The 24,171-nt window shown below is 38.0% G+C and overlaps 1 protein-coding gene across 3 annotated transcripts in view; it reads right to left on the bottom strand.

Annotated features, from left to right (window-relative positions):
* Window positions 1-24,171, bottom strand: part of LOC131500318 (zinc finger protein 570) — a 38,009-nt gene that overhangs the window by 9,904 nt on the left and 3,934 nt on the right. For 2 of the 3 annotated variants that reach the window (XM_058709402.1, XM_058709400.1), the window contains exons 2-4: window positions 18,723-18,806; window positions 12,545-12,671; window positions 12,124-12,219 (exon numbers count right to left, since the gene is read on the bottom strand). In XM_058709402.1, the coding sequence (XP_058565385.1) occupies window positions 12,124-12,219; window positions 12,545-12,671; window positions 18,723-18,755 (256 nt within the window). In that variant the 5' untranslated portion in view covers window positions 18,756-18,806. Of the gene's footprint in view, window positions 1-12,123; window positions 12,220-12,544; window positions 12,672-18,722; window positions 18,807-19,617; window positions 19,751-24,171 lie in introns of those variants that run through there. The other variant, XM_058709401.1, reaches the window with a different exon arrangement.

The raw sequence follows: 24,171 nt of genomic DNA, 5'->3' as shown, positions 1-24,171 counted from the left end.
TCATTAGGGAAATGCAAATCAAAACCACAAAATGCCACTTCATACTCATTAGGATGGCTACTGTTAAAAAAAAGAAAGAAAGAAAAGGGTGGCTGGGTGGCTCAGTTGGTTGAGCATCCAACTCTTGATTTCAGCTCAGGTCATGATCCTAGGGTTGTGGGACTGAGCCCCATGTTGGGCTCTGAACTGAGTGTGGAGCCTGCTCAAGAGTCTCTCTCTCCCTCTGCCCTTCTCCCCTGCTCGCGCGCTCTCTAAAATAAAAAAGGGAAAAAAAAAGATTAAAAACAAACAAGAAAAGAACAGGTGTTGGTGAAAATGTGGGGAAACTGGAACCCTTGGCACTGTTGGTGAATGGTGAGAAATGGGAGAGCCTCTGTGGAAAACAGTATAACAGTTCCTCAAAAATTAAAAATAAAATTACCATAAGATCCAGCAATTCCACTTCTAAGTATATACCCAAGAGAACTGAAAGCAAGGTTTCAAACAGGTATTTTTACCCATATGTTCATAGGAGCATTATTTATAATAGCCAAAAGATGGAAGCAACCAAAACATATGTCATTAAATGGATAAACAAAATGTGATATATACATACAATAGAATATTATTTCACTTTTAAAAAGGAAAAAATTGTGGGGCACCTGGGTGGCTCAGTTAGTTAAGCATCAGACTCTTGATTTTGGGCTCAGGTCATGATCTTATGGTTCATGAGTTCAAGTCCCGTGTTGGGCTCTGTGCTGACAGCGTGGAGCCTGCTTGGGATTCTCTCTCCTTCTCTGCCCCTCCCTGGCTTGCTCGCTCTCTCTCTTTCTCTCTCAAAATAAATAAGCAAACATTAAAGAAAAAGGAAACTGTGACACATGCTACAAGATGAATGAACTTTGATTACCCCATGTGAAATAAGCCAGTCAAAAGAAGACAAACGCTGTATGATTCTACTTATGTAAGGTACTTACAGCTGTGCAAGTCACAGAGAGAAGGTGGAATGATGGTTATTGAGACTGGGGAAAGGGAGAATGGAGAATTACTGTTTAATGTGTATAGTTTCAGTCTTACAAGATAAAAAGAGTTCTATGGCAAGATGCTGGTGATGGTAGCACAACACTATGAAAGTACTTAATGATAGTGAATAGACAGTACTTTAAAAACAGTTAAGAGTAAATTTTGTTATATGTGTCTTACCATAATTAAAATAATTTTAATCTGTTTTTAATGTGAGACAAAAGAATAAAATCCTGAATAAGGAAGAGACCTTATAGATAAGTAAAAAGAACTATGGTCCATTAAAAGCAGACAAATGAGGGGCGCCTGGGTGGCTCAGTCGGTTGAGCGTCCGACTTCGGCTCGGGTCACGATCTCGCGGTCCGTGAGTTCGAGCCCCGCGTCGGGCTCTGGGCTGATGGCTCAGAGCCTGGAGCCTGCTTCTGATTCTGTGTCTCCCTCTCTCTCTCTCTGCCCCTCCCCTGTTCATGCTCTGTCTCTCTCTGTCTCAAAAATAAATAAACGTTAAAAAAATTTTAAAAACAGACAAATGATGTGAAGAGACAATTTTAAAAATAACTGGGTAATAAAGGCATGTAACAAAATCAATCTCATGTGTTCAAAGAAAACTAAGAAAACACATTATGATATTATATTTCATCTACCACGTTACCAAAAGGTGTAGATGCATCCTTTCTCATTCAGAGGGCGTGTATATGGGTATAAAATTAGAGCAACATGGTAGTGAGTAACTAGATCCTTTAACAGTACACAGGATCCCTGTCCAGCAATACAGCAGGCTAGTTAAAATGACAAACCAGACATATTAAAACAAACAAACTTAAGATGTTGTGTAAAAGAGAGAAAATATCTTTTTAGATGTGTTGCAAATCTGGCAAAAAATTAAGGTAAACTCCCAGAGGTCAAAAAGACTTCAAAAGTTACTTTTGAGTCAGTAAGGGGCAACTGTTTAACCTGGATCGGTTTAAAGCATCAGTTTAACCTGCATGAGAAAGAAGGTCATAGGCACATCTAACTGGAATTTTAGGAAAAGAAAATACAGTGAATAGGGGAGTAATAATATGTGAAGAAATAACCATTGATCATTACCCAGAAACTGTTAAGGCCAGAATGGTCAGATACAAGAATCATAATAAATCTTAAGTAGAGCCATTAAAATGAAATATGGGGCACCTGGGTGGCTCAGTTGGTTGAGCCTCCAACCTCACCCCAGGTCATGATCTCATGGTTCACAAGTTCGAGCCCCACGTCAGGCTCTGTGCTAACAGCTCAGAGCCTGGTGCCTGCTTTGGATTCTATGTCTCCCTTTCTCTCTGCCCCTCCCCTGCTGACACTCTGTCTCTCTCTGTCTCAGAAATAAGTAAAAACATTAAAAAAAATTTTTTAATGAAATCTACATTTAGGGGTGCCTGGGTAGCTCATTCAGTTAAGCATCTGACTTTCGCTCAGGTCATGATCTCACGGTTTGTGAGCTGGAGCCCCACACAGGGCTTCGCACTGACAGTGCAAAGCCAGCTTGGGATTCTTTCTCTCTCCCTCTCTCTCTTCCCCTGCCCCCACTCTCTCTTTCTCTCAAAACAAATAAATAAACTTAAAAAAATTACATTTAGATAAACCACAGTGAAAATATACAGTAACATGAACAAAGAGAAGGAAGTTTTTAACAGAAGCAAGGAAGAAAATATTAACAGAACTGACTTCTCAATAGTAACAATAGAAGGCAGAAAAGTATAGAGTGTTATCTTTAAGGTGCTGAGAAAAATAACTGTCAATTTATGAATGCATATATAAAAAGATTCTTACATGCATGATATCAAAATAAATATACAAAACAAATGAATAAATAACAAAATAGTTTATATAGTGTATTTATTGATAAAGGATTTGACACAGGTAAAAGTTCTGGTATATAGAGAAGAATGGTGAATGAAGAAAATGAAACATAGGTAAATCTAAACAACACTAAAATTAATGGTCTACTTTTGTAACTTCATAAAACAAAATAACCATTTATGAGATTAAAAGAAATAAGAACTGAAATGAGAGTAAGTGAAGTTAAAACATTCTAAGGTTCTTATATTTTTAAGGGAGGAAAAAATTAAGGTAAAGAATGATTTTAGACTTTGTTAAGATGATTATAGAGTTAAATTTTTTTAAAGATTTTATTTTTAAGTAATTGCTAACCCAATGTGGGGCTCTAACTTACAACTCCAAGATCAAGATTGAAGGCTCTGCTCACTGAGCTAGCCAGGTGTCCCATAAATGTTAAATTTTCTAAGCTAATCAATACAAGGAAAAAAAATAGACTGTATAACTTTCAAATTAGCAGATGGAGAAAAAGTCAAGAAACAAGAAAAAAATGGAAAAAGAATTTATTAAAAGAAAATAAGATGGTAGAAATAAGTCCAATTCAATTAGTAATACCAAAACATGTAATTGACTGCCATCATTTAGTTAAAACACAGATTATCATAGAATAAAAAACTTTTTAGCTATATATACTGTTTACAAGAGAAACACAGAAAATAAGAGAAAAAAGGGATAGAAAAACTACATCAAGTATTAACAAAAGAAGACTAATATAGCTACACTAATATCAAGCAAAATAATTAAGAGAAAAATCATCAGTAGATTTAAAAAGGGTAACAATAATATATGGAAGAATTTACCAGAAAGATAGAACAATCCAAAAACATATGACCTAATAAAATATTTTCAAAACAGAAAGAACCAATTGTCAGAATTCTAAAAAAATGTATATATTCATCATCAGAATTTTTTAAATAATTTTTTAATGTTTATTTATTTATTTTGAGAGAGAGAGAGAAATAGAGAGAGAGAGAGAGAGAGCGTACGTGCATGGCGAAGAGCCAGAGAGAAGGGGAGAGAGACAGAATTCAAAGCAGGTCTCCACAGGGTCACTGCACAGAGCCTGACATGGGGCTTGAACCCATGAAACCATGAAATCATGACCTCAGTCAAAAATCAAGAGTTGGATGCTCAACCAGCTGAGCCATCCAGGTGCCCCTCAGAGATTTTTTTTAAATCAATAAAGACACAGAAGATTTGATCAGCAAAATTAATGAGCTTAATCCAATGAACATATATCAAATGCTGTACACTCCACAACCAGAAACAGATAACATTTTTTAGGACACAACAACCACTTAACCACTAAGACATAAAATAAGTTTTCAAAGAATTTGAATTAAATAGACCATCTTCTGTAACCACAATGCAATTAAAAAATTTTTAATTTGGAACTTAAAAATTCTACTTAATTCATGGGTCCAGAAGAAATCAATGGAAATTAGAAAATGATTAGATATACATGACAACAAAAAGATGACATATCAAAACATGTGGAATATATCCCTAATATAGTCTTAAGTGCTTATAATAGAAAAAAGAAAGCCTCAAAAATAATGAATTATCTAACTTTAAAACTTAAGAAAAGAAGGGCACCTGGGTGGCTTAATTGGTTAAGTATCCAACTTAAGCTCAGGTCATGATCTAGTAGTTTATGAATTAAAGCCCCGCATCTAGCTCTATGCTGACAGCTCAGAGCCTGGAGCCTGCTTCAGATTCTGTGTGTCTTTCTCTCTCTGCCCCTCCCCCACTTGTACTCTGTCTCTCAAAAATAAATAATAAACACTAAAATTTTTTTTGAAAAAACCCAAAACTTAAAAAAAGAGAACAGCATAAATAAATGCAGGAGGAATTAACTAATAAAGAGGAGGAATAAATGAAATTTTTAAAAAGATAAATTAGAGAGCGTCAGTGAAGAGAAAAATGACTGAAAATACTAAAAAAAAATGATAAATCCATGGAAAAATTTGTTTCTCCCTTTTTGGGAGGAAAAAGAGGTCATAGTTACATATACTACCAACTTTAGATAAGAGAAGATAATGGACAACTTTAATAAATTTGAAAGTTTACATAGGACATAAAAATTCTCAGGAAAAAATGCTGTAACTTCATTACTATAGGAGAAACAGAATCTTAGAACAAACTGAATTAGTCTTTTCACAAGAAATTCTTTTTACAAGAAAATCACAGGACAAGATGAACAAAGTTCTACCAAACATTCAAAAAACAAAGAATTTTGATTTTACACAAATTATTCTAAGGAAGAAAAAGAGGAATACTCACCAATAGATTTTATGAGACTAGTATCTTGATTCTAAAATCTGACAAGAAGAGTTCATGAAGGAAAAACTGAAGGTCAACTTCACTGATTAACATAGATGCAAAAAATATTAAATATATTGGCAAAGAGCAAGTAGCCATGAATGAAAAAGCTGTAAAAATGGATTGGTATCAGGACTACAAAGTTGGTTCAACATTAAAAATGTAATATGTAATTCACCACATTAACAGATAAAAAACTAAAAACCATCTAATCATCTATGGATAAAGAAAAACATTTATTGAAACTCAAAAGCTTTCCACAATGAAACTCTAGCAAACAGGAACAAAAAGGTATCTACCAAAAACCTTTAAACATCAGAATTATTAATAACAAAATATGAAAGCACTCTCATTAAGACCAAAGGGGAAAAGAATGCCTGCTATCATCACACAACAAAAAGAAATAAAAGGCATCCAAATAGGCAAGGAAGAAGTCAAATTTTCACTATTTGTAGATGACATGATATTCTATATAGAAAATCCAAAAGACTCCACCAAAAAATTGCTAGAACTGATACATGAATTCAGTAAAGTTGCAGGATACAAAATCAATGTACAAAAATCTGTTGCATTTCATACACCAATTATGAAGCAGCAGAAAGAGAAATTAAGAAAACAATCCAATTACAACTGTACCAAAACCAGTAAGATACATTGGAATAAACTTAAGCAAAGAGGTAAAAGACCTATATTCTGAAAACTATAAAACACTGATGAAAGGAACTAAAGATGACATAAAGAAACAGAAAGATATTCCATGCTCATGGACTGGAAGAACAAATACTGTTTAAGTGTCTGTACTACCCAAAGCAATCTAAACATTTAATGAAATCCATAGCAAAATAACAACAACATTTTTCACAGAAGAAGAGCAGATAATCCTAAAATTTGTATATGGAACCAGAAAAGACCCCAAATAGCAAAAGCAACTTTGAAAAAGCAAAGCAGAGCTGAAGGCATCATAATTCCAGACTTAAGTTACATTACAAGGCTGTAATAATAAAAACAGTATATGGTGCCAGGGGTGCCTGCCTGGCTGACTCAGTTGGTGGAGCCAACTGACTCTTGATCTTGGGGTTGTGAGTTTGAGCTCCACATGTGGTGTAGAGATTACTTAAAAGTAAAATCTTTAAAAAAAAACAGTATGGTACTGGCACAAAAATAGACATATAGATCAACAGAATAGAATAGAAAACCCAGAAATAAACCAATAATTATATGGTTATCTAATCTTCAACACAACAGGAAAGCATATCCAATGGAAGAAAGATAGTCACCTCAAAAAATGGTGTTAGGAAAACTGGACAGCAACATGCAAAAGAATGAAACTGGACCACTTTATTACACCATACACAAAAATATTTGCAAATAACATATCTGATAAAGGGTTACTATCCAAAATTATATATAAAGGACTTATACAACTCAATAGCCAACCCCCAAATAATCCATTTAAAAAATGGGCAGAAGACATAAACAGACATTTCTCCAAAGAACATATACAGGTGGCCAACAGACACATAAAAAGATGCTCATCATCACTCATGATCAGGGAAATGCAATGGAAACTACAATGAGATATATCACTTCTTACACCTGTCAGGATGGCTAAAATCAACAGCACAAGAAACAACAGGTGTTGACAAAGATGTAGAGAAAAAGGATACCTCATGCACTGTTGGGAATGCACACTGTTGCAGCTACTGTGGAAAACAGTATGGAGCTTCCTCAAAAAGTTAAATATAGAACTACCTTATGGTCCAGCAATTGCATTACTGGGTGTTTACCAAGAATACAAAAACACTAATTCAAAAGGATACATGCACCCCTATGTTTATAGCAGCATTATTCACAATAACCAAATTATGGAAGCAGCCCAACTGTTCATTGATTGATGAATGGATAAAGACAATGTGGTATATATATACAATGGAATATTATTCAGTCATAAAAAAGAATGAAATCTTACCATTTGCAATGACATGGATAGAGTTAGATAGTCTTATGCTAAGTGGAATAAGTCAAAGACAAATACCATATAATTCATTCATGTGGAATTTAAGAAACCAAACAAGCAAAGAGGAAAAAAGAGAGAAAAAGAGACAAACCAAGAAATAGACTTAAATACAGAGAACTGATGGTTACTGGGGGTAAGGGGGGGTTGGAGGATGGGTTAAATAGGTGATGGGGATTAAGCAGTGCACTTGTGATGAGCACTGGGTGATGTATGAAATTTTTGAATCATTTACTGTACACCTGAAACTAATACATGATATGTTAACTAACTAGAATTAAAATAAAAACTTTAAAAAAAGAATGCCTGCTATCACTACTTTAGTTCATACTGTACTGGAGATCTAAGAGGGCAATAGGAAAAAGAAATTAAAGGTATAAGAATTTAAAATGATTCACAGATAGCCTGCCCATAGAAAAAAATCCAAAGAAATCTAAAAACTATTAGCATTAATGAGAAAGCTTGGCAGCATTGCTGGATATAAGGTCAATGTATAAAAGTTAAGTTCATTTTAAAACATAACCAACAAATATAAATATATATATATATATATATATATATATATATATATATATATATAATATTTTAACATAGTAACAAAACTAAGATGCCTAGGAATTATTCTAACAGAAGATATGCATGGCCTTTATGAAGAAAATTATGAAACATACCAAAGGAAAATTTAAAACCTAAATAAATGGAGAGATAAACTACAGAATAAAAAATTTACAAATAGAAAAATTTACAAAACTGATATAGAGTATAAGTAAAATTTCAATCAAAGCCAATCACTTTTTTTGTTGTTTTCTGGTGGAAATTGACAAGTTGGCTCTAAACTATTCAGATGGCCAATGGGCAAAGAAGAAATTCTGAAAAACATAAAACAAGGTGTAGGGGACTTGCCCTAACAGATATCCTGTTCTTTTTTTTTTTTTTTTCATGTTTATTTATTTATTTTGAGAGAGAGGGAGAGTGTACATGAGTAGGGGAGGGAGGGAGGGAGAGAGAGAGAGAGAGAGAGAGAGAGAGAGAGAGAGAGAGAGAGAGAGAGAGAGAGAGAATCCCAGGCAGACTCCATGCTCAGCATAGAGCCAGACATGGGGCTCCATCCCACAAATTGTAAGATCACCACTTGAGCTGAAATCAAGAGTCAGATACTTAGCTGACTGAGCCACGCAGGTGCTCCAGATATCCCATCTTATAATAAAGTATTTTAATTAAGAAAGTGTGGTACTGGCATAAGGAAACAGAGATCAATGAAATGGAATAGAGCTCAAAATCAGACCCATAAATATACTATAATCCGATACATTAAGATGCTTAGTCAGTTAAGCATTTGATTCTTGATTTTGACTCAAGTCATGTAACATTCTGAACAATGAGCAAAGAGAGCTCATTTCTTCAATAACTCTAGGACATTTGGTTTTCCACTAAGGCACAGAAATTAAATTCTTACTTCAATCTCAAAAATCAATTTCAATTGATTCAAGCCCTAAATATGAAAGGAAAATCTTTAGAAGACAATTTGAGAATATCTTTATGATTTTAGAATACAAAGTTTACTTAAAACAAAATACCAAAATCAAAAATATAAACTACAAGCATATATACAAAAGACAACCTTCCCCAAAATGAGCAAAAGACTTGAGCAGGCACCTCACAAAAGTGGAAATCCAAATCCAAAAGATGCCCAATTTATTTTGTAATCAAAGAAATTCAGATGGCAAGTATAGCAGATAATATTTCACACTCATCAAATTGGCAAAAAAAATTTTAATTGGTCAATTTTGAGTATAGAGCAGTGAGTACTCTCACACACAACTATGAGAAATGTAAATTAATACAAGCACTTTGGAAAGTAAATAGCATTATTTAGTAAATTCCTGGCTATGTTCTCTATACAAACTCCAGCATTTGTACACCAATAGTCACGTATAAGGTTCACAGCACTTAACATTTATAATAGCACAAAATGAAAACAACTCAAATGACCTTCAATGGATAAATTATGGTTTACATGGTGGAATACATTACATTTGAGCAGACAAAAATTCAGGAAACCATAGCTACTAAAATTAACACAGATAAATCTCAGGAATATAATTTTGAGTTTAAAAAAAGTCAGAATTACATGCATAATATATTTCCACATGTAAAAAGTTGAAAACACAAAAATATAATATTTTGTTTAGGAATATATGGTATACTAAAGAAAAGGCAAGAATGGGGCGCCTGGGTGGCTTAGTCAGTTAAGTGTCCAATTTTTTATTTCAACTCAAGTCATGATCTCACAGTTGTGAAATCAAGCCCTGAATAGTGCTCAAGCTGGGCATGGAGCCTGCTTAAAATTCTCTCTCTTGCTCTCCCTCTGCCCCTCCCCCATGCTCTGTCTCAATCTCTCTCTCTTTCAAAAAAAAAAAAAAGAAGAAGAAGAAGAAAAGAAAAAGAAAGAAAGAAAGAAAATGCAAGAAAAGATAACAAAATTGTAGAATAATGGTTTCTCCAGTGAGGGTTGGGGATGGATCATAGGTGGGGAATAGTATACCATTAGGCAGGGGCCCTCATGAGTCTATAATAACATTGACAATTTTCTATTTCTTTTTTTTTTTAAAGATTTTATTTTTTTTTTTACTGAGCCAGTCAGGTGCCCCAACAATTTTCTTTTTTTTTTTTTTTTTTTTTTGTTTTGTTTATTTATTTTTGAGACAGAGAGAGAGCATGAACAGGGGAGGGGCAGAGAGAGAGGGAGACACAGAATCTGAAACGGGCTCCAGGCTCTGAGCTGTCAGCACAGAGCCCGACACGGGCTCGAACTCACACACCATGAGATCATGACCTGAGCTGAAGTCGGACGCTTAACCGACTGAGCCACCCAGGCGCCCCCTCCCCAACAATTTTCTATTTCTTAAGCTAAGAAGTATGTACCTGGGTTTTTGTTCTATTAATATTTAAGCTATATACATATATTAATATACATTCCTGTGTGTGTGATTTATTTAATAATAATTAATAAATAAAATTTAACCATATATTCCTTGAAACTACAGTTCCACATCAAATATTTTTCTTAAAAAACTGAACAAGGACATAAAAGACTGGAGAGAGGTAGCGGGGGGTGAGGTGAGTTGGGGAGTGGTAGTGACAAGAGATGTTTACAATGTCCCTAATTTTCTTTTGAACTTTAGTCCTCCATTTTACCTTAATGCTTCCTATGTCTATCTAAAAATCCTTCCTTTTTTTTTTAAGTTTTTATTTATTTAATTTAAGAGAGAAGGAGACAGTGTGAGCAGGGGAGGGACAGAGAGAGAGGAAGAGAATCCTAAGCAGGTTCCTCACTGCTAGCACAGAGCCTGATGTGGGGCTCAAACCCACAAAACCAAGAGATCATGACCCCAGCCAAAACCAATAGTTGGAAGCTCAACAGACTGAGCCACCCAGGTGCCCCTAAAAATCCTTCCTATGCCACAACCCTAAACTCTTTAGTCTCTTCTCTCTGCAATGGTTTCTAGCTTCTGCCCTGTGTTTTTGTTGTTTTTAATTTGTTTTTATTTCTATTTCTATTTTTTATTTTTTGAGAGTCAGAGACAGAGCACAAGTGAGGTTGGGGCAGAGAGAGAGAGACAGAATCCGAAGCAGACTCCAGGTTCTGAGCTGTCAGCACAGAGCCCAAGGAGGGGCTTGAACTCCCTGGCTGTGAGATTATGACCTGAACCAAAGTTGGATGCTTAACCAAATGAGCCACCCAGGTGTTCCTGACCTGTGTTTTTGTTAGAGACCATCATCTTCTCAGTTACCCAGGTTCCTTGGCCTCTCACCTTTTTGTCTGATCGTCCTTATACCAGCTTTCTTTTCAAATATGCTATTTATAGTTAATACTGTATCTCTGCTACTAGTCTATCAATTGTTTGATTACTTATACAAATATGAAGCGCTCTAACATCTTGCATGTACTTTGTTTAAAAATTCAGTAAATGTTGGAGCACCTGGGTGACTCGGTCGGTTAAGCATCTGACTTCAGCTCAGGTCATGATCTCACGGTCTGTGAGTTCCAGCCCTGTGTCAGGCTCTGTGGTGATAGCTCACAGCCTGGAGGCTGCTTCAGATTCTGTGTTTCCATCTCTCTCTGCCCCTCCCCCCCTCAAAATAAACAGTAAAAAAAATTTTTAATTCAATAAATGTTGATGAAACAATGAATGAACTGACCACTGAGAGAAAAATGAGGCATTTGGAGATTCACTACTACTACAGCAATAGCAAGTAACAGCCTTTGAGTTCACAGTATGAGACAGGAACTCTTCAAGTACTTTAAAAGAATTATCCTATTTTATAGAAAGGTTAAGTAACTTGCCCAAAATTTTACTGCCTGTAAGTGTCAAGATCTGAACATGGCACTTGAGTTACAGGTGTCTGTAAAGTTCAAAAGCTTATCAGGTTAGGAAAAGATTTTTTGAAGACTGGAAGAGTTCTTAGAAAGGAGAGAGCAAAGTATTAAAGGAGAGATAGTTAAGAATAACAAATTCGGGGGTGCCTGGCTCAGTTGGTTAAACATCAACTCTTGATTTTGGCTCAGGCCATGATCTCACAGTTTGTGAGATCAAGCCCTGTGTCAGGCTCTGCGCTGACAGGGTGGAGCCTACTTAGGATTCTCTCTCCCTCTCTCTGCCCACTGCGCCCCCCTCCCCACCCCAGGTCTTGCTCTCTCTCTCCCTCTCTCCCAAAATAAATAAATAAACAAACATTAAAAGGAAGAAAAACAAATTTGTGAGAATGCTCTAAAAGGTACCAGTGTCTAGTAAAACCTAGAACATCCAAGAACATGCCACCAAAGAAGAGTGAAGGGGTGACACCTCTATGTCCAGCAGAGCTGTCACCTGCAGAGGTTTTTGCCTGCCTATTTCTATTTCCTCTTCACTCACCTGAGCACAAGCCTTTGGCCAGCTCTCTCGTCACCATCCAGGGCTCTTTCCCTTGTTCCAATAATAATATCACACTTGGCTTAGAAAAGCAAAGTCCTGCATATATGAAAAGAAACAATTTGGTCATGCTGTGATATCCCAGAACTCATAACCAATCCTTTGATTAACGGGGAAGAGGAAGCTTACAGTAAGTTGGAGACAAATGTGTAAAGACATGTGTTCAAAGTACAGGAAAGCTAAAGCTTCCAACACAGATTAATAATAGACCCATCCACTGGCAACTCCACAAATATTAAACCATTACTTTGGCACAGCAACAGATATTCTGCCAAGCACTGAGGATGCTATCCAAAGATTCATAATGGTGGTAGCAAAGAGGCCCTTATGAGTAGAAACTCAATTTTGGAAGAAATATTCTTACCTAGGGACACCAAGATCCTATAATTCTCCAACATCACATTACTGTACAGATGCCTTTGAGAAGAATTTAGACAATCCCACTCTTCTCTGGAGAAGTCTACAGCCACATCTCTGAAGGTCACCAACTCCTGAAATGAAATCAATAAATGAAGTGAAATAAGTTCATCTGTTAACATACTCACTTTATTTGTTCTGCCCCAAGCATACTGGGCTCTCCTTTATATTACATCCTCAACTATATGTCAAGCATGTTCCCCCTCAGGCCTTTTGTACTTCTCAGATCGTTCTGTATAAAAATAGCAAACTCTTACCCCTGTTCCCCATTTCCTAGCCCTCCTTTATTGTTCTCCATGGCACTTAATTATTTTGTTATTGTCTGCCCCAACCTCCACTGACATGTGAAGTCCATAAGGGTAGAGTACATTTTTGCTTTGCTCACTGCTATATCCCTAGTTATAGAAGAGTATTTGGCACACATGAGGCATTCAAATATTTGCTGGATAAATTGAATTAATGAAAGAATGGTTTGAAAAGTTGAAGAAACTATGAAAGGATCAAAAATGAGACCAGAAAGTGCTTGCTATATCTCTGAAAATTGTGCTAGACCAAGCAGAGAAAATCACCAGTTCCATTAAAATTCAAATACTTTGGGGTGCCTGGGTGGCTCAGTCAGTTAGGTGTCTGACTTCGGCTCAGATCATGATCTCACGGTTCATGAGTTTGAGCCCTGCATTGGGTTCTGTGCTGACAGCTCAGAGCCTGGAGCTTGCTTTGGATTCTGTGTCTCCCTCTCTCTCTGCCCCTCCCCTGCTCACACTCTGTCCCTCTCTCTCAAAAATACATAAACATTAAAAAAAAATTTTTTTTTATCGAAGGAAACAATCAGCAAAACTAAAAGGCAACCAATAGAATGGGAGAAGATATTTGCAAATGACATATCAGATAAAGGGTTAGTACCCAAAATCTATAAAGAACTTATCAAACTCAACACCCAAAAAACAAATAATCCAGTGAAGAAATGGGCAGAAGACATGAATAGGCACTTCTCCAAAGAAGACATCCAGATGGCCAACCAACACATGAAAAAATGCTCAACATCACTCATCATCAGGGAAATACAAATCAAAACCACAATGAGATACCACCTCACACCTGTCAGAATGGCTAACATTAACAACTCAGGCAACAACAGATCTTGGCGAGGATGTGGAGAAAGAGGATCTCTTTTGCATTGCTGGTGGGAATGCAAGCTGGTGCAGCCACTCTGGAAAACAGTATGGAGGTTCCTCAAAAAATTAAAAATAGAACTACCCTACAATTGCTCTACTAGGTATTTATCCAAGGGATACAGGTATGCTGTTTCAAAGGGGCACATGCACCCCAATGTTTATAGTAGCACTAACGACAATAGCCAAAGTATGGAAAGAGCCGAAATGTTCATTGATGGATGAATGGATAAAGAAGATGTGGTATATATATACAATGGAGTATTACTCGGCAATCAAAAAGAATGAACTCTTGCCATCTGCAACTATGTGGATGGGACTAGAAGGTATTATGCTAAGTGAAATTAGACAGTCAGAGAAAGACAAATATCATATGACTTCACTCATATAAAGACTTTAAGATACAAAACAGATGAACATAATGGAAGGGAAGCAAAAATTATATAAAAACAGGGAGGGGGACAAAACATAAGAGACTCTTAAATATGGAGAACAAACAGGGTTATTGGAGGGGTTGTGGGAGGGGGGATGGATTAAATGGGTCAGGGGCATTAAGGAATCTACTCCTGAAATCATTGTTGCACTATATGCTAACTAATTTGGATGTAAATTAAAAAAATAAAATTAAAGAAAATTTTTAATTCAAATACTTTAATCCAGAGTACTTAAAATTTTGTGCAAAGAAATGGGTGTTCTGCTTATAATACTGGTTCTACCTACAGGGCCTGGGCAAAGTTCTTAAAAACTTGGGCTATGCTGTGATTAAGCTGGATTCTGGATTTCTAGATGTCTATAATGTGACCACCTGCTGATGAAAACTAACATATGTGTTTGTGTGCATGTATGCATACATTTATATATAGGTAACTATGTATTACAAAATTAAAAGAGGTGAATCTGTCAAGGCAAGAAAATATTTATTGGGCATTTGATAAAATTTTGTCATAGTTAAACTGTCTCTACAGAATAAAAATTATTGAAGTGTTTTACAACACTCAATAAGTTTTTTTCTTATTTAATTATATGAAGTAGATTGTGAGTTTCTTCATCTCTGCTCTACCAACAATAACATCCCTCATATGTTACATATATGCTTCCAAAAACATTTTCCTTACCTTATATAAATATATATAATAAATGTATAATTATTTTTAATATATGACATACATGTTTTCAATGATTCTGTTTTTTATTATTTTTTTTTATTTTAGAGAGAGAGGGAGAGAGGTGGGAGAGAGAGGGAGGGAGGGAGGGGGAGAGAGGGAGAGAGAGAGAGAGAGGGAGAGAAACTTAAGCAGGCTCCACAGTCAGCGTGGAGCCCAACATGGCTTGATCCCACAACCCTGGGATCATGACCTGAGCCGAAATTAATAGACGCTCAACCAACTGAGACACCCAGGAGTTACCCCTCAATGATTCTTTTGATGAAATTTAATGAAAATAATGACAATGTCAATATAATGAGCTTAAAGTATTACTTTCAAATATTTGACCTCTAACAAATGATCTCTTAAAATATTTGACCTCTATATATACAATGGAATATTATTTAGCCATAAAATGGAATGAAATCTTGCCATTTGCAGCAACATGATAGATCTAGAGAGTATAATACTAAGCAAAATAAGCCAGTCAGAGAAAGACAAATACCATATGATTTCACTCATATGTGAAATTTAAGAAACAAAGCAAATGAACAAAGGGAAAAAGACAAACCAGAAAACATTTTATTTTATTTTATTTTATTTTATTTTATTTTATTTTATTTTAATCCAAGTTAGTTAACATATAGTATAATAGTGATTTCAGGAGTAAAATTCAGTGATTTATCACCTACATATAACACTCAGTGCTCATCCCAACAAATGCCTTCCTTAATGCCCATCACCCATTTAGCCTGTCCCTCCACCCAACACCCCTCCAGCAACCCTCAGTTTGTTCTCTGTATTTAAGAGTCTCTTAAGGAAAAACAGATTCTTAAATATAGAAAACAAAAAGATGGTTACCAGGGGAAAGGTGTGGGAGGTAGGTGAAATAGATGAAGGGGATTAGGAGTGCACTTGTCTTGATGAGCACTGAGTAATGTGCGGAACTGTTGGATCACTATATTGTACACCTGAAACTAAGCACTGGAAGTTAACTACACTGCAATTTAAAAAAATAAATAAATGAAAATAAATAAATTTAACCTCTAACCAAATACGTGTGGTTTCAAAATCCATTCATAATTATAATCAAGCCAGTATGAAGAAAGTCAACAGTTCCCTTCACCTTTTTGCCTTCATAGAAACATGGCTCCCACCTGAGAGGACCTACTACTTCCCCTGAAGCCCTGTCATGTGGTGACTGTTTTATCTCCCACACTCCTTGTACCACAGCACCCGGAGACCTCTTTGCTCCTTAAATTTGTTTCTAGACCATTACCCCTCCCACCTACCTAAAAGCCACCTAGTTTTAAACATTCATGAAATCAGACTCTATCATCCCTGTTTTAGTTACCTACCAATTCCTGGTAGATACCAATAGTCTGTCATTCCTTTAACACCTCAGCACCTGACTCACTGTCACTCTCTCCAGCACTACTCCTATCATATATAATCTTTGGTCCTTTCAATATCTATATAAATAATCCTCCCAACATCCAGGGCTCTCAGCTGTGTCGCTTCTCTTCTCCAGTAGTCTTGTCTTCCACACTTGTATAGTCATTCACTTCTATTGCCATGCCCCAGACTTTGTCATTACCAATAAGTAGCAAACCCTCCATAATCTCAACTCTCCTACCCTGACTTCTTCCTCCTATATTCCAACTTTTGCCCTCTAGTACCCCAATTAGGAAAATTCTCTGACCCCACTAGAACCTACAAATCACGTTCTACTTACCACATTTTCAATGTTTCTCAACCCCACATTCCCTCACTTCCTACCACAACCATTTGTTATGGATATACCCTCAGTTTCCCTGCCCTTAGTCACCTGGTTAAACCACAGCCATCTCTCAGAATACTCTACTTCTGTACCCTGAACAGCTGAACTTTGCTGGAGAAAGTCACACCAATCATGCTATCTGGTCTCACTTTAAATTCATGACACTAACGTCAAGTGGACCAAAATGCTACCTATGTGATACATTTCTCTAGTCCATTCATTTCCCCACTCTCCTAAATGACCATTACATACGTTTTCCTCTCTCCTCAAGTCTTCAATATCTCCTTCCTCATCCTTACTAGTGATCTTGCTGTTTCACTAGAAAAACCAAAAGCCATTCAAAGAGAATTTCCAGAAATTCCTACAACATCTACACATATTTCTGCATCTGTCCTACATACTCTAACTTGCTCCTATTACTACTCTATATGAACAGCCACTCTCCTAATAAAGGCCAACCCTTCCACTTGTCCACTAGACCTCAGCTCCTCTCACCTACTCAAGCAGTGTTCCATCACTCCCCTCTTTGCTTCTCTTCATCTTCAAATTTCCCTTTCTACTGAATCTTGAACATCAGCATACAGATATAAACCCATCTTTAAAAAACCTTGTTGTTGGGGCACCTGGGTGGCTCAATTGGTTGAGTAACCAACTCGTGGTTTTAGCTCAGGTCGTGATCCCATGGTCATGGGATAAAGCCCACACTGCGCTCCATGCTGAACATGAAGTCCGTTTGGGATTCTCTGTCTCCTCTCTCTTAACCCCTCCCCAACTCACTTGCACATGTACACTCTCTCTCTCTCAAATAAACATTAAAAATTACAGTTCAAATTAAAAACCTTGTTGACCAGTTTATCCTTCAGATACCACCCATCTCTCTTACTTCCTTACAGCTAAATTATTTGAAAGAGTTGTCTATATTTTCCATTATTTCTATTCCTGCAAGAATCACATAACAGAACATGGGTAACAGAATCACTTTGACTGCTTTGTTGAGAATAGACTAAAAGAAGGGTGGAAGCAGACATAAAAGTTAGAAGACTATAGCAGTAATCTAGGTAGGAGATGACAGTTCAGACCAGAATGGAAGCAGCAGTAAAAGTCGTCAACCTCTGGATACATTTTGAACATAGAACAAATAGAACTTCACGATTGGAAGACTTTTAAGTTGAGCATCTGAGATAAGGAAGTATGTGAGAGTTTCCTAATTGGTTTCCCTGTTTCTATCCTTGTTCCATTTGGTTAATTCTCAATAGTAGCCAGAGTGATTTTATTAAATGAGAGTTAGATATGTCACTTCTATGCCCGCAAACTTACAGTGGCTTGTTTCACCAAGTTTGAGACGTTTGAGTTTGACATATCTACTATATAACCAAGTGAAGATACTAAGTCTAGTTGGTTGGATATAGAAGTCTGGATTTCAGGAGAGAGGACTGGGCTGTATATAATTTGGTGGTTGTTAGCATATAGATGGCATTTAAAGCCATAAGACAGACTGAGATCTCCAAAGGAGTGAGTGTAGATAGAGAAAAGAAGATAGAGGACCAAAGACTAAGACCTTTTACTTAATAGGTGCTTAATAAAAAAATGTTGAGTGAATGAATGTTTGGACAGAGACTAATGAAGAAGCTGGTCTGTATCTTGGGGAACAGCATTCCAGGCAGAGGAAACAGCAAGTGCCAAGGTCATGAGTCATGAGTTAAGAACGTACTCAGCAAAAAAAAAAAAAGAATGTACTCCGTTCACTACAAGGAAGCTAGCTAGTGTGGCTAGAACTGAGTAGATGAGTTGCAGAGTGACAAAATGAGGTCAGAAGGATAGTCAGGGACCAGATTATGTATGGTCTTGCAGGCCAAGGCAAGGACTTCAGCATGTATCCTGAATGAGGTGGGAATCAACTGCTGGAGAGTTTTAATAAGTGACATGAGATTAGTTACTCAGTAAAGTGTCAGCATAAGCAAAGTTAATGTCTGCTTTGACATCTGAAGAGCAGGAAAATCATTCAGGAAATAGAAAACACCAACTCACCTGGTACATGGCTTTAAGAAGTCCAACAGCCATTCTTTCCTCTTCTTGGCTCTTCTCTTGGGAAATGGCAGTGTCCTTGGATGACTGAGATGGGGAAAAGAACAAGAAAAGGTAGGGTTTCCCTATAGCATCCAGAATCACCAGCCTAGAATTTTTCGGCTTCTCTTTCCTCTGTTACACCCTTCCTTCCAATAGAAAGAAAGCATACTGGAGACCTAGAAATTTGTTTGCATACAAGTTAACCCATGCCTAAATCACTTCCTTATTATTTTAACGGTAGATTTTCTCGATTTTTACAAATAAAGACTCTGAGGAATGTAATCATTTACATAAAGGCACACAACTAATGACTAACTGTACCAAGATCAAATAAAGGTCTTCTTGACTCCACACTCTCTCTCCTCTCCAATAGACCAGTGGTTCTGAAACTTGGTGGCACACCGGCATCACCTGGCTGGCTTCATAGTCTCAATCAGTCCCCCCACATACTCATTCTTAAAAACTATAGCGCCAACCACCGTCTGCTGACACAGAACAGTCAGCGGCCACGACCGTCACGCTCTCCCAAAGCTTGAAGTCTCAAACACTAGAGTATCGCAACCGACGTTCACTCTCACAACCCCAGTCACAAAGAGGCCGAGGGTACTGGAACAAACGGGGGACACAATACCCTCCACCACCACCACCCCCCACCCCCCCACTTACAGTCTCACTCTGTAGCATCAACTATCGACTCACTCGCACCCACAGTCACAGATACGACGTGCACAGGCACATCGGATGACAGTCTCACATTGTATGACAACCAACCACGATCTCGCACCTAGAGTCACGCCGAGGGCCCGGAAACCGACGACCGGGTGACCCACAAGCCATTCCTCAGCCCATTCCCTACCTGCAGAAGTAACTGCGGGAAGATCCCGTCTCCGCCCTGAATGCTCAGGCAATCTCTACCCCGGCCCACCTCCTGCCCTAAGAGTCTGATGGAACCCACCCCCGCGGGCCCGGAAAGAAGCTACTGGGCCTCCGGAGGACACAAAGGGGCCGCCGGCCCAGTAATCGCAGGGGCCACTGGGAAATGTAGTCCGGACCAGAAAAAGCGGCGCTGCAGAGTCCGACTACACTGGCGCGTCTCCGCTGGGGGATTCGTAACACCGCCCCTCTGCCCTGGGTCCTCCCACGCTGACTTTTTCCTGGCCCTACAGTGGGAGCCCAGATCTCACTTCGGAGCCTGGGTCCGCCGCGGGAACGGGGTAGAGTGTCAACTAGATGGCCTACGATTGAAGTGCGCAGACACAAGTGCTCCGTCCACCTCTCTTAGCAACCAGGCGCAGAACTTAGAGTCGCGGAGCAGCCGCAGGGGGTGCGGTTCGGGAGCGCGCGCCCACACAAACGGAGTGAGGGGAGAGCACCTACAGTTGTGCTGGGGTACCCGAAAAAGTGTGTGGGACAGGGAGGGCAGGGAGTAGAGTGTGCAGGTCCCGACTTCCCTAGAGCGTTTCAGCTTCGGAAATGGTTACCTCGAAGATCAGAGGGAAAGGGTCGGGGTATAAAGTGTCACCCTTGCATACCGTTCTTGTATTTGTGATTTGGTGATGATGGGTGTGAATGTGTCCTCCCTTCCTAAAATGGCTCTTCTACCGGGTGTCTTCCAAGTTCTCTTATTCTGTCCATTCAGATACAAATGTCACATCTCCAAAAATGCCTTCCCTGATCACATCACTCTGACCACTTTAATCTGACTCTATACTCCCTTAGAATGGTGTTTAAATTTGAACAAGTTCTGTAACCTGGCTAATTTTGTGAGTGGTGCCACGACCCTCTGATTCTGTCATTGTGTGTCCGTGTAAAACCCTAGGTGTTGGGGCGGGCATGCTGTTTTTCTGTGACCATGTGTGAGATTGTGTTGTGTGTGAGAATGTGCTATAATAGAAAGGGACTGCCTGGTGTAAAGTGGAGTAGAAGTGTGATATAATAGTGTGTGTGGACAGATCCTGAGGATTATACTAGTGGATGTGGATGATGTGTGGAATTTTTCCTTGTGGTATCAAATTAGCACCTAGTGGGTGCCAGATGCTCTTGGAGGTGCTGGGATAGACATAAACAAAATAACCTTTTAAAAATAGCAAATAGAGGGGCTCCTGGGTGGCTCAGTCAGTTGAGCATCTGACTTTGGCTCAGGTCATGATCTCATGGGTGTGGGTTCAAGCCCAGCATCAGGCTCTGTGCTGACAGCTTGCTCAGAGCCTGAAGCCTGCTTCAGATTCTGTGTCTCCTTCTCTCTCTGCCCCAACCCTGCTCATGCTCTGTCTCTGTCTCTAAAAAATAAATGTAAAAAAATATATATTAATACAAAAGTAAAGATAAAAATAGCAAATAGAAAGTGAGTAGAAGGGTAACCTCAAGAGGCTTAATACATGTGTAATTTTGTTTTAATGTTTACTTATTTTGATAGAGAGGGCAGGGAGGGGCAGAGAGAGAGGGAGAGAGAGAGAATCCCAAGCAGACTCCATGCTACCAGTGCAGAACCATGAAACCATGAGCCCCTAACTGTGAAACCAAGAACCGTGAAACCATGACCTGAGCTGAAACCAAGAGTTGGATGCTTAACTGAGCTACCCATGGGTCCCTACATGTATAATTGAGTAACAAATAGAAATCTGGATCCAGGGACGCCTGGGTGGTTCAGTTGGTTAAGCATCCGACTTTGGCTCAGGTCATGATCTCACGGTTTATGAGTTCAAGCCCCGCATCAGGCTCTCTGCTGCCAGCGTAGAGCCCGCCTCAGGTCCTCTGTCCCCCTCTCTTTCTGCCCTTCCCCCACTTGTACTCACTCGCTCTCAAAAATAAATAAACATTTAAAAACAAAAATCTGGGGGCACCTGGATGGCTCAGTCGGTTAAGCATCAGACTTTGGCTCAGGTCATGATGTTGCAGCTCAGGGGTTCGAGCCCCACCTCAGGCTCTGTGCTGACAGCTGTGAGTCTGGATCCTACTTCGGATTCTGTCTGTCTCTCTCTCTGTCCCTCTCCCGCTCACACTCTGTCTCTCTTTCAAAAATAAATGCACATTTAAAAAAATTTTTTTAAATAAATAAAAATCTGGATCTACACAAGGAATGAAGAGCATCAGAGATAATAACTACTGGGTAAATATGTAAGACTTTTTTTTATATTATTTAAATCTTGTCCAAAGATAAATTATTGTTTAAACAAAAATATAAACAATGTAGTTTAGGATGTGAATGTAAATCATATGACAACAATTGCACAAAGACCAAGAGAAGAGAAGTAAATGGAAATAAACTATTGGAAGTTTCCTCTGTTCTGTGTGAAGTAATATCACTTGAACAAACACTATAAGTGAAAGATGTATACTCTAAGTCCTATAGCAACTACTAAACTAAGAAAACAAAAAGTTATAGCTAATAATCCAACAAGGGAGATAGAATGGAATCATAAATTATCATAAATCACTCAATCCAAAAGAAGTCAGATAGAGAAAGGAACAAAAAACAGATGGGAAACAAATTGCAAGACGGAAGGTTTGTATCAATAATCAGATTAAATATAATTTATCTGAAAATCCAATTAAGAGGCAACAGAGTGTCATAGGGGATAAAAAAGCATGACTCAACCATATATTGCCTATGAGAAACTGAATTTAACTCCACCAATAGGTTAAAGGTACAAGGATGGAAAAAGATACACCATGCTAATGCTGTGTAGAGAAAGCTGGAATGACCTTGGATTTGGCAATGGATTCTTAGATGCGACACCAAAAGCACAAGCAACCAAAGAAAAAAAGAGATATCAGACTTCACCAAAATGAAAAACAGGGGTGCCTGGGTGGCTCAGTGAGTTAAACGTCCCACTCTTGATTTGGGCTCAGGTCATGATCTCACAGTTCGTGGGTTGGAGCCCTGTGTCTGGCTCTGTGCTGACAGCTCAGAGCCTGTGTCTCCCTCTCACTCTCTGCCCTTCTTCCACTTGCGCTCTGTCTTTGTCTCTCAAAAATGAATAAATATTTTAAAAAAATTTTTAAAGAAAACAGTTTGGCAATTCTTCAAAAGCTTAGCATAGTTTACCATATGACCCAGCAATTCCACTCCCAAAGGCAGTAATAGCAAGAACTTGAACAGATACTTGTATTCTAATGTTCATTATACCATTATTCAAAATAGCCACTAGGTGGAAACAACCCATGTCCATCAACAGATAAATTGACGAACAAAATGTAGTACATATATGCAATGGAATGTTATTCAGCCATAAAAAGGAATAAAGTTCTGATAATATGGTACTACATGGATGAATCTTGAAAAAATTATGCAAAGTGAGCTGAACCTACACAAAGGACAAATATTGTATTCTGCTTATATGAAATATTTGGATTAGACAAATTCATAGAGAAAGAAAATAAGAGGTTACCAGGGGATGTGGGGAGGGAGGAATTGAGAGTTGATTGCCTAGTGTGTTTAGTGACTACAGAGTCTTCATTTAAGTTGATAACAATTTTGGGAGCGCCTGGGTGGCTTAGTCGGTTAAGTGGCTGACTTCGGCTCAGGTCATGATCTCATGGTCCGTGAGTTGGAGCCCCACATCGGGCTCTGTGCTGATAGCTCGGAGTCTGCAGCCTGGAGCCTGGAGCCTGCAGCCTGGAGCCTGGAGCCTGCTTCTGTTTCTGTGTCTCCCTCTCTCTGCCCCTCCCCCGTTTGCGCTATGTCTCTCTCTGCCTTTCAAAACTGAATGTTAAAAAAAAAAAAAAATAAGTTGATAACAATTTTGGAAATAGATAGTATTGGTGATTGTACAACACTGTGAACATACTTAATGCCACTGAATTGTACACATAAAAAAAATTCTTAAAATGACAAATTTTGTGTTATACATTTTATGGTCATATAAAAATTTAATAATGTAACATACCACAAATGGAAGTGTATACTTTAAACGGGTGGATTGTATGACATGTGAGTTATATCTCAATAAAGCTATTAAAAAAAAAAACTGGAGTAGGTGTATTGATATCTACAAAGAAGATTTCAGAACAAACAATAGGGATAAAGTTAATTTCATAATAATACAGTGGTCAGCTCATCAAGAGGAAATAACAATTGTAAATGTTTAATGCACCTAACAATAGTTTCAAAATACATGAAACAACAACTGATAAAACTAAGAAAAGAGAAAATCCACAGTGGTAAGTCAGAGATTCCAATACCACTCTCAGTAAATAAGCTAAAACACAGAAGATTTGGAAAACACTGTCATTGAGCTAATTGATATTTACAGAGCAAAATCAAAAATAGCAAAAAAATACTCATTTTTTTCAAGTGTACCTGGAGCATTTACAAAGGTAGAACATATACTGGACCAGAAAACAAGCCTCTTTCCACAATGAAACTGAATTAGAAATCAGTAACTGAAAAATATGTGGGTAATTCTCT

Source organism: Neofelis nebulosa, chromosome 17 (assembly GCF_028018385.1).
Source record: "Neofelis nebulosa isolate mNeoNeb1 chromosome 17, mNeoNeb1.pri, whole genome shotgun sequence".
Lineage (NCBI taxonomy): Eukaryota > Metazoa > Chordata > Mammalia > Carnivora > Felidae > Neofelis > Neofelis nebulosa.
The sequence above is the reverse complement of the archived record's forward strand: the minus strand, read 5'-3'. Positions and strand labels throughout refer to the sequence as shown.